The following is a 10,837-nucleotide window of genomic DNA, read 5'->3' on the forward strand; positions in this document are numbered from 1 at the left end:
CAGCACCCACTCTCCGAGACTAGCTGGGCAGAAGTGGGCCTTGCTTGTGAGTGAGGAGGGGTGGGGAGGCCAGGCTCCTCCCCCACTCAGGCTCTCAGCGTCCCATGCCTTCCTGCTTTTCCAGGCTGTTCATGTCATGTGTTAACCACAACGTAGGTAGGAGGTCGATTTTGGGGGGCTGTGAGGTTTTGTGATGCTGTTTTTATTTATGGCTTTGATACCAGTCAGATAGGAGAGCTGAGCTGAGCCGCGTGTTTGGGGATCTGTGCCTTCACTGTGAGTTCCTATTAATCATGCTGCTGACACCACATTGCATGCACTTTCTAAATGCTGATCCGTAAGAAGAGGCTGGGAATGGGGACAGCATGCCCTACAGCCCGACATCCACACAGCAGGAGGCCATGTCCCACGGGCACCCTGGACCAGGTGTGGGGGCCCTGCATGCATGTGGCTTGAGGGCGCCCTGTAACTCAGACCTCTGGCAGCTAGGTGGAGGCAGCATCACAGGGAAACACCACGCCTTCCCTTTTAACCTGTATGCTCTTTGGCTAATGGGTTCATGACAGTGAACGCCTGCTCACCCACCTCTGTGCACCCTGTCCACCCCCACCCACACCCTCTGCTTTTGCGGGTGAGCCACTCCTGTGCCTGTGTCCCCCAAAAAAATCCCATTGCACTGGGCAATGACTGCAAGAGGAAACCCAAGGAACCCTGGGCTGAGCAGGGCCCGTGGCTTCAGAGCGATGGGGGCAGGAGGCCATACCAGGCACAGCCCTTGGGGTCCCAGATACTCACACCAACGGGTACCCAGAAACCACCTGGGAAACTGCCGGTGCAAGGGGCCTGGCAGGATAGAGTGCAGGACCCGTGCTGAGGGCTGGAGCCCAGCACCTGACAAGCCCTCCCAAGGCCACTCCCAGGCTGTACCAGCTGAACAGGTCAAGCAGAGACCGAGTGCTGAGTGCGACTTCAGTCTTGGAGGACTCGCCCCACCCTGAGCCTTTCCTGTCCTCCCAGTTGTCGCGTTAATGAAGGCCAGGTGTGTACGGCAAGTGCTGGGTGTCATGGAGGCCCTGGCTGTGGAAGGTAATATGTGTTATAGCAGTGGGGAGTTTCTCATTATTCACTTTTTAAAAATTGGTGAAATATATAAACACAAATTTTGCCATTTTAACCATTTTTTAGTGTACGATTCAGTGGGGTTAATGAAATTCACCACCATCGTCCTGCACAGAAACTTTCTCTTGAGACACAAACCCACGTTTCTGCCCCAGCCCCCCACCCACCACTCTGCCTTCCATGTCTGCTAGCCTGCCACTCTGGGTTCCTTACAGCAGGGGAGTAACGCAGCCCTTGTCCTTTTGTGCCTGGCTTATTTCACTTGGCCCATGCCCTGAAAACCCCTCTGTTGGTGGATGTGCGAGCTCCTTCCTCCTTTAGGCTGCTATGGAGAATGCTGCTGTAAGTGTTCACATGTGAGCGTCTGTTTGAGGCCCTGCTCTCAAGTCTTTGGGGTACACAGTGATTCCCCTTATTAAGGAAAATGCTCTAAGACCCCCAGGACGTAAAGCTTTACCCCCATGTTTTCTTAGGAGTTCTGTGGTTTTGGTTTCCTCTTTAGGTTGTGAACCCATTCTGAGTTAATGTTTGTGTGCAGAGTGAGATGAGGACCCAGATTTATTCTGTGTGTCCAGATCGAGTTTTCCCAATACCATTTGGTAAGCCAACCATTCTTTCCCCATTGAATGGTCTTGACACCCTTGTTGAAAATCCGTTAGCCATAGATATATGAGTTTATCTCTGGTTTCTGACTTAATTCCATTCTGTGGTCTAGTGTCGCTGTTTTGATTACTGTAGGTTTGTAGTAAGGTTTTTTGTATTTTTTATTTTGAGACAGGGTCTCACTCTGTCTCCCAGGCTGGAGTGCAGTGGCATGATCTCTGTTCACTGCAACCTCCACCTCCCGGGCTCAGATGATTCTCCCACCTCAGCCTCCCAAGTAGTTGGGACTATAGGTGTGTACTGCCATGTCCACCTAAGTTGTTTTTTTATTTTTTTGTAGACATGGAGTCTCCCTATGTTGCCCAGGCTGGTCTTGAACTCCTGGGCTCAAGCAACCTTCCATCCTCAGCCTCCCAAAGTGCTGAGATTATGGGCATGAGCCACTGTGCTGGCCAAAAAAAAGTTTTAAAAGTAAAAAATAAAATAAGTTAAAAAGAGAAAACAGCATATAGGATAACAATATAAAGAAAAATTATTCTGGCACAGCTATATAGTGTTGGTGTATGAAGTTTTATTACAGAAGAGTCAGAGTTAAAAAAAATCATAGTTTGTAATATACAAAAGTTACAGGAAGCTAAGGCTCACTTATTACTGAAGAAAGACTTTTTAAAATAAATTTAGTGGAGCCTTAGTGCACAGTGTTGATAAAGTCCACAGTAGTGTTCAGTCAAGCCTAAGCCTTCACGGTCACTCACCACACACCCAGGGCTGCGTCCAGTCCTGCCTGGACTGCTCACGGGAAGCACCCTATACTGCGTGCCATTTCGTATCTTTATGCTGCACGTTTACTGCACCTTCTTCACATTTAGATGTGCAGGTGGTTACTGTGGTGCTCCAGCTACTTGTGCTGCTTGGTGCTGTGGTGTGCCATGCAGGCCTGCAGCCTGCGGGGATGTGCCCCACTACGCAGCCGGGCACCACAGGCCCTGCCCCCTTGGTGTGTGTATGTGTGCTCTAGCATTGTCCCACGATGAGACCCTGAGCCATGGTTCCTCAGGATGCATCCACATCATTACGCAGCACATGACTATTTTAGTATATCATGCTTTTGTTTTCATTCATCTCAAAGAATTTACTGATTTCCCTTCCATCACCTGTTGGTTGTTTAATTTGTGAACACTTCAGTTTGCCATGTTGCTAGCTTCCCTCTGCTATGGTTGGAGGAGACACCTGCTGTGGATCTGTCTCTCTAGGCTTGTTGAGGGCTGCCTCCCAGTCCGTGGCCCACCTCCCAGCCTGTGGCCCATGGAGGCATCTGGTACAGAGGAGAATGGGCTCCTGTGGTTGTGGGTGGAGCGCTCTGCACAGGTCTCCTGGGCCATGGGTTTATAGTGCTGTGCAGGCTGCCTGTTTCTGTATGGATCCTCTGCCTAGCTGTTCTGTTCATTTTGATACATTTGCTAGCCTTTAAATGTGGTCAGCAGATATTACGCAGTCTTGGTTCAGGCTGGGAAGTGGGTTTGTGCAGCTGTTGACACCATCTGTTGAAGGATGAGAGAGCAATGCCAGAGGCAGGTTCACTGGGCCAGGCATCACCCACTGGGAGAGTGAGGCTGCAGAGTGGCCCTGGATGGCAGGGGTCAGCACTGTGGCTGCTTCTGAGCTGTGTGTCACAGCCCTGAGTGTTGGGTCCTGTTCCTGTCCCCTCTGCACAGCAGCGTCCCGCCTCAAGTTGTAGATGAGAGGCAAGGGGGACAGGGCCGCAGTGTACAGGGCAGAGCATGAGGTGCCTGGCAAGTTGGGAGCAGATTCGTTGGCCACAGCTCTGGCCGTGTTGGTTCAGGCTGGGAAGTGGGTTTTGTGGGGCTGTGGCCGACCCCTTGGAAGAGCCACATTGTAGTGCGTTTTCAGTTTGTTTCCTATTTTGAGGGTACCACTGAGGTTCTTCCACGTGTGAGATGCACCTTCAGTGGCACTCAGTTCACATTCACTGAACACTTTAGTGAGGATTAATCGTCCCTCAAGCACTTGGCTCTCTTAATGGGAATCTCCATCTGTGGTCTAGGAGCAGGGAGCGCTCTTGGGCAGGACAATTTAGTCCAGGCCCGGCTCCTTACTCTGCACGGCGTTTCCTGTGCGCGCCTGGAGTGAGCTCAGCTGGCCCGGCTGACTCAAAGTCCCCTCTGAGCAGCAAGGCCTCTGTGCTCATTGCCTCAACGCACCGCCGCGGGGGCGTCCTGAGGAGGGGGGCCCTGTGCCTGCCCCCCTGCTAGTGCACAGACCACCTTGGCCTCCAGGAATGCAGCAGAGGGGACTCGGGCGGGCCTCAGGGTGGTCTGCGAGTGCCGAGTGTGACAGATCGCAGCAGAGAGTGTTCTTTACAGCCTCCAGAGCTTGGCTGTGGTGAGAGCCAATTTTCCCCCTTTACATTCTCTGCAGCATATTAATGGCCCCAACTGGTAGAACTATTTTGAGTTGTAGACAGCTTGATTTATCCCAGCTCTGTTCTTAAATGGTTGCTAATTTCTCACTGCAAGAAAATTCACAGTTCCTCGGTGAGTCAGCTTAATGACACGGCCAGGGCAGCACAGCTAACAGCAGACTGCTCTCGATGCTTGGCTTGGTGCGGTGATGTGCCGCACTCCGGCATTGCAAGGCGAGCCAGAGCAGACATGTCGCGTGGGACACAAGAGCCGATGTCCCGCAGAGTTTGGAGGCTCAAGGCCCTGCGTGCCTCTGGAGCAGCGTCTTCCCGGGCTGCTGGTGGCAGCGAAAGCACAAGCCCGGGATGTCTTCAGGCCCCCGGCACTCAGCCTTGCCCTAATGGTGCACGCATGGACACACAGCAGCTTGGTAGGTGGGCCCACCCTACTTCATTAGGCTATTTTTCCATATTTATTTTTTGTCTTTATAAACAAAATGGAAATGGTGAGAACGCTAAACGCTCTTGTCTTTGTTGTGCAGGGCTTCTGGCCTATGTCACTGTCAACCCAGACAGTGTTGGTGATGCTTTGCTCTGAGTCTGCAGGAGCTTCATGGAGACAGAGGCTTTCCTAGCAGGGCGGCGAGCAGAAGCTTTTCTTCCAGAACAGCCTTTGCTTAAGGGCACGAGGGAGCCGGCCAGGCCCGCAGCACACAGGGCATCCTCCTCACAGATGTGTTGGAGGAAAGTGGCTTTGGTGCTATCCTAGGGGACCATGGCCATAAGCTGGCAGTGTCGGCCACACTCAGTTGTGTTTCTTTGTTCAGGTTGTGCCTCCTGCTGCCTGCCTAAGTCACCTAGGGCTGCTCCCCTTCCTGGCTCTGACGCCCTCAGCGGGTCCCACAAGCCGCTCAGGACCACAGAGTCTGGGCCGAGGTCTGGCCAGGCATCCACTGACGTTCTAAGCCACAGCTTCTCTTAGGAACACTTCTCTCACGTCCGGCTCGCAGGCATGCCCCAGGGCCTGCCTAGATTGTACTGTCCTTCAAGCACTCCCTGCTCTATTTCTTTGAAGTTTATAAAAGTTTGTTTCCCCTAAAACCCAAAGCACTTTTAATCAGGTGGTTTCTATGGAGGTCGAACTGGCTGGAAGGAAGGCCGGTTCCTGGGTTTCTTTACTTATGTAGCAGGGACTCAAGGAAGTCTGATTTGCACCTGGCCTCTGACTCAGAGCCCATGAGGGTTCCTCCGTGAGGCCACTGGCTGCCCCGGAGCTGACAGCATCCTACACAATGGCTAGATGGCTTGTCACCCCAGGCCGCAGAGGAACAACTGTTTCTAGGGTTTGGCCAGACTTCACATTCTCCGTTCTTTCCATCCCCGTTATGTGGAATGCACACGATGCCATGTAATTACTTCAGTCCCTTCTTAAAGGAAAAAGAATCCGGACCCGCACTCCAGGACACTGGCAGATTGAAGGTTCGCTCAGGAATGTTATTTGTCTGCAGACCTAGCAGCCGTACAGATCGCTCTTGTGTTTTTGCATTATTAATTAACTTCAAGTGCAATTTTGGCAGGCAGGCCAAGGGTCTCAACAGGCTATTTGGAATGAGTTCTCTTTTAAGGCCTTCAACGTGGTGAGACATTTTCAAATCAAAAAGTACAGTAGGAGCCAGCCTTTATTTTGTCTGTGTACACAATAAAATATTCCACTTCTGTAGACAGATCAGCTGGTCTTGGTCACAAATTAAATGTACATATTATTACTGTGCTTATTAGGCAAAAACCGAAACTATAGAAAATTTTGCTATTTCCACTGCTTTCTTATGCACTAGAAAAAGGCATGAATTTGGTGTCTTTTTTAAAAAAAGGTTATGTTCTTCTTTATATTCTGGGGAGATGTCATAGATAATATTTTTAGGTTGAGAATAATTGTACATACTCATGGGTTATGTAGTGATGTTTTCCATACATGGAACATAAAGTGATCACATCACACCAGGGTCACTAGCACAGCCAGCATCTTGGGCATACACCACTCAGCCTTGCAGAAAAGGTGGCAGACAGGAGTGCTGGCCTGCCTGGGTCTGTTGGAGATGACCCGGGGGGACAGGCGTCATGTGGGGAAGATAGTGAACAGGAGTGTGGGGCTCTCGGGGTCTGTGTGGAGGTGGCCCCAGGTGGATGGGCTTTACACCTCCCTGTGGTCCTGGTCTCCATGTGGCTCCTGATCTCTGAGTTGTTGCGGGTCTCTGCTGGGCCTTGCCGTGGGTAGTATAACCTTCATGGCGGCTTGCTAGGACTGTGTTTAAAAGAAGATTATGATGTATGTTTAATCATTATTGGCATTGATGTATGTCAAATGGTACTCTGTGTCTGTTGGGTTCAGTACAGGATTTTGTTTTCCCTATCATTTTTACCTTTGAACATCTGGGTCAGGGTTAGACAGATTAATATGGCTTATTCTGCTACCCTTAGTGTCATCCTGCCGAAGACACTCCAGTCTGAGACCCACAGCAGGTCCTGGCCCAGCCTCCCTTGGATGTCCCAGGGCCCTGCCACCACCTATAAAGGCTATGGGACTTCTGGCAGTGACCTGGGACGTGACCTGGGTCATGCCGCACAGCATCTCTATGTGCAATGAGTGTATCCTCAGGACCAGGGGCGGGTCACCCTGTCTGTGAAACAGAGGTAAAATGTGCCACGTTTTTAGAACAGTGTCAGCTTACATTGCATATCCAATAACTCAGCTTTCATTCAGAATAGCTATGGGATGGTAAAAACAGAAGACAAAGTTGTGTGTGTACTTTAATCTCAAATTTGAGTTATTCGCAAGAGTGTATGGACATAGCAATGGGGGAAAAAGCCAGATGGGAGTGTGCTCTTGTCACTGATGGTGCCAGCCTAACAGTGGTCTGGATTATGGACAGGTTTTGTTTTCTTCCTGAACTTCTCTCTTGTTTCCTGGTTTTCTACATGCAGTTATTAACAGAAAAGACAAATAGTGGTGTCTCCTGATAGCACTCCACGCCGTGGTTGTGGAGAGGGCAGGGCTGACACAGGGGCTGGTGGGATGCCTTAGAGCAGTGGGTCCTGGCAGGGGCTTGGGCCATCTCCCCAGCTGTCAGCTTACAGGAGCCCTATGGCCCTGAAGGACATTTAAATTCTCAATATGCTTAAATCACATTTTAGCATGGTTGACGAGGGACATAGGGACTGAGACCAGAGCCCGAGCGGATCCATATCCCTGGCTTCCGGGAGGCCTCCTCACGGGATATAGGCACAGGGACGGTGTGAGTGTGTAGCCCGGCCATCCTTTCCAAGGACTGTGCCTGCTGGTTCCAGCAATGCCCTCAGGATCACACTGAGAGCAGTGGCAGGTGAGAAGGGAGCGGGTTAGCAGAGCCAGCGAGGGGTGGGCTGAGGCTTTCTTCCCTCTCATGGCACAGTTTGGGTGTGGGCCACGTGAGATCATGGGCCAGGCGGTGGAAAAGACCTCCTGTGTGAGGTCATCTGCCCGTCCTCCTGGAGCCACTGACCCCACCATATACTTTCCAGAGCCCCATCCAGCGATCTAAGTCATGACTCAACAGATGGAGTTTCTGCCAGCTCCTGAGGGTGCAGGAGCCCTGCTGTCTGGAACTGGGGCTCTAGTCAGGCATTTATTCATCTGTCTTATGACAAAGATCTCAGCAGGAAGGCCACGTTTGGAAAGGGACATGTGGCTCATTTCACCTCTGCTGTGTGCCTGTGAGTGACCTCAGCCCCCAACTTCCTATGCTGTCTGCAGAGAGGGGCTGGGCACCCGGCCGGGAAAGGGCTCCTGCAGCGCAGCAGCGACCCTGGCTGGGCCCTTTCCGGTTTTCACAGCTTGTTCGCATTTGTGATCTATGTGAGCCTCACTGTTCAGTGGAGGGAGCTGGATCTGACTGACTGGCCCTCTGTCCTGGCCGCCTCCATACTGTTTCTCATGGGTCAGATGAAGGCCGGACCATGGGCGGGGGCATTGCTTGTGACCCTGAATCCCGAGATGCATGTGTTCCACCGCTGGCCGCCCTGCTGCTGGGGAGCACTGAATCCCCTGCCCTGACTGCCCAACCCTGCAGGACGTTGAGCCTCCTGCCATGTCACTGGGCGGAGCATGGGGAGGCCGCTCCCCGAGGGCTCAGGTGTGCTGTTCCTAGAGGCAACCAGAGGAGCTGTAGGGGCTCCCCTCAAGATCACCACCCTCTGGACCCTGGGCGGTCACTGCCGTCCAACTGATGGGGACACAGAACACTAAGGGTTCCTTCTCCTGTCTTAAGCAGTGATCCAGAGCTTTCCCTGAAAGAGGACATGGACATTTATTGCAAGTGGTGGGTCACTCAAGTTTCCTTTCCAGTGTATTCTTCTTCATTGTCAGGTGGTGGTATGAGGCTTCTAGAGCTAGGCTGAGTGTGTAAAGCGGTGCTTCACAGTGAGGTTCACCTTCCTAGATTCCTCATAGAACACAGCCGGTTAAGCCACAGACACAGCACCAGCTCAGCCCTCAGCTTATCACCCCCGCTGCACCCAGGGGACACATCTCTGTGCTGTCGTTCCTGGGGCAGCCCACCCATCCAACCTTCCCTATCGACACCTGCCTGGCCCTGCGTGCCTCCAGCTTCTGCACCTGCTGGGCCGGGGACTGTCTCCCACACCCCCACGGTGCTGGCTGCCCTCCACCGTGTGGAGAGTTTCGTTCTGTCATTTGCAGTGTGCATGAAACATCTCACACTTAAGAGACAAGAGAAAGGGTTTGTGTTTCTTTTTAATCCTGCTTTCCCAGTCCGTCTGCAGTTAGGGACCCACATGCAGACCGGTCATGAGCATAGTGGCCAGGCGAGAGCTGGGACTCAAATCTGAGCTGCCTACCCAGGTCCCCAGCTGCCCTGCTGTGGGCAGGAATTCCACACCCACATGCAACGCTCCCACAGGGTCAGCCAAACAGAGCACTCCACAGCCTGGAGATGGCAGGCCAGAGTGTGGCCGCTGCACCAGGCAGGAGGTGGGGCAGGCACCTCATCTCACCAGACCTGTACTGGCAGAGGCAGAGCCATGACCTGACCCTGGTGCTGGGCTGCTGGCTCCCTCCTGCTGGCTCTCAGATGGCATCACCCAGGTAGTCACGCAAAGGCTCTTGGATGTGTGAGACGGGGAGATGTTGTCTCTGCTAGGGTTTGCAGAGATGGCAGCCTCTGCTGTGATTTTGTGCTTCTCCCCAGATCCTGAGGAGGATGAAGGGGCTGGCCCTGGAGGCCGAGAGTGAGCTAGAGAGACAAGACGAAGCCCTGGATGGCATCGCAGCAGCTGTGGACAGGGCAACCTTGACCATCGACAAGCACAACAGGCGAATGAAGAGGCTGACCTAGGGGCAGAGTGTCTCTGCATTCCTGTCTCTGCCTGCACATCCCCCTGAGATGGAGAGCTGGGAGTTGGTGCCAGGGCTGCAGAGACCTGTGGCCCTCCAGTGTGGTCTTCCTCTGGATGGGGCTGCTACTATGGGGCCACCTCCACACTAGGGGCCTCCCCAGGTGTCTGCTATGCCTGCCCCCTACTCGGCTCTCCCTGTTGCCAGACAGGACCCGGTGACATGTTCTGCAGATGCCGCAGAAGTGTGGACCATGGCGGGACCCCAAGGACACTTGGCACAGGCCTGGAAGAGGCCAATGCACCGCCCTCGTCTTGTCTTGGCTCCCTTTCATGGACAGACTGGCCTTCTTAGCTGTACTACGAATTTGTGAGTGAAGTTAGAACCCAGCTCACTGAGCCAGCTCACTTTGAGGGCATCCTATAAACACCCAACTATTCTTTTATCGTCTCGGTTTTAGCCAAAAGTGAAATTAGCATGACTGCACTTTTCAAACAAAAATATTGATTTCTGCTTTTATGGCCCCATTTCCATCCAGAAATAAAGGGAAATGCTGGCTTTAGAGTGGTTTTTGAAGGTGGGTGCCAACGTTTCTACCTGGTGCCTTGTGTCTGGGTCAGCGGCCACTCCCTCAGAGGCCTTGGGGGAGGTGAGTATGGCCTCTGGCGGGACTGCACATCACGTTACGGGTGGTGCCCCTTCGCCATGCTGCTTCCAGATGCCTCATGCAGGGCTGCAAGGAAGGGTGCAGGCACATGGGAGGCGAGGCCCAGGATGGTGCCACGGCCCAGCCTGTGGGGCCTCCATGCTGGTGCACCCAATGCCCAGTGGTGCTGCCTTCCTAGGCTGCTCAGTGAGCCTCACACAGAGGGGGGTCCTCGCAGCTCTGCAGCCGGAAGCCCCACATTGAGGTATCCCAGGTGTGCTCCCTCCAAAGGTTCTGGGGAGGACCCTGCACCCCGCACGGCCTCCTTCAGCTCCTGGTGGCTCAGGCGCCTTGGGCACGTGGCTGCACACTCCAGTCTCTGCCCATCCTCTTATGGCCAGTTCCCGATGTGTGCACCTTAAGTCCCCCTCCCCTTTCTCTTAGAGGGTCACCTGCCACGGGTCCAGGGCCCACCCTAATCCAGGATGGCCTGGTCTCGATGTCACTCACTGAGGATGTCTGCCAAGACCCCAGTTCCACAGGAGGTCTTGCTCTGAGTCTCCAGCTGGACTAGGGGCTGCAGTGCCAGCTGCCAGAGCCAGTGCAGGTACCTGGCAGGAAAACTGGGAAGCAGCCTCTCTAGAAAGCCACAGCCTAG

The 10,837-nt window shown here is 53.2% G+C and overlaps 1 protein-coding gene and 1 pseudogene across 3 annotated transcripts; both read left to right on the forward strand.

The window, feature by feature from the left end:
- The first annotated feature begins 2,222 nt into the window (after positions 1-2,222).
- Positions 2,223-10,093, forward strand: LOC108534622 (uncharacterized). 2 transcript variants are annotated; one of them, XM_017880087.1, is made up of 2 exons: positions 2,223-4,575; positions 9,388-10,093. In XM_017880087.1, exons 1-2 carry the CDS (start codon positions 4,354-4,356, stop codon positions 9,532-9,534), a joined length of 369 nt encoding a protein of 122 aa, XP_017735576.1. In that variant the 5' UTR covers positions 2,223-4,353; the 3' UTR covers positions 9,535-10,093. The 2 variants fall into 2 exon arrangements, 1 of the variants encoding a protein (XP_017735576.1); XR_001887005.1 differs by lacking the exon at positions 2,223-4,575 and adding an exon at positions 6,538-7,524 and having other exon boundaries at positions 9,388-9,477.
- LOC108534623 (uncharacterized) lies at positions 6,500-10,093 on the forward strand (annotated as a pseudogene). The gene is made up of 2 exons (XR_001887006.1): positions 6,500-6,631; positions 8,734-10,093. The product of XR_001887006.1 is annotated as an uncharacterized LOC108534623 (transcript).
- Positions 10,094-10,837: the final 744 nt, after the last annotated feature.

Source organism: Rhinopithecus bieti, unplaced genomic scaffold (assembly GCF_001698545.2).
Source record: "Rhinopithecus bieti isolate Rb0 unplaced genomic scaffold, ASM169854v2 scaffold_11941, whole genome shotgun sequence".
NCBI classification, from domain to species: domain Eukaryota; kingdom Metazoa; phylum Chordata; class Mammalia; order Primates; family Cercopithecidae; genus Rhinopithecus; species Rhinopithecus bieti.

Bases quoted from the DNA above. Each gene is read 5' to 3' on its own strand.
- LOC108534622 (XM_017880087.1), top strand. From the start codon at position 4,354: ATGTGCCGCACTCCGGCATTGCAAGGCGAGCCAGAGCAGACATGTCGC. The intron at 4,576-9,387 runs GTAGGTGGGCCC...GCTTCTCCCCAG, and splicing joins CATGGACACACAGCAGCTTG to ATCCTGAGGAGGATGAAGGG.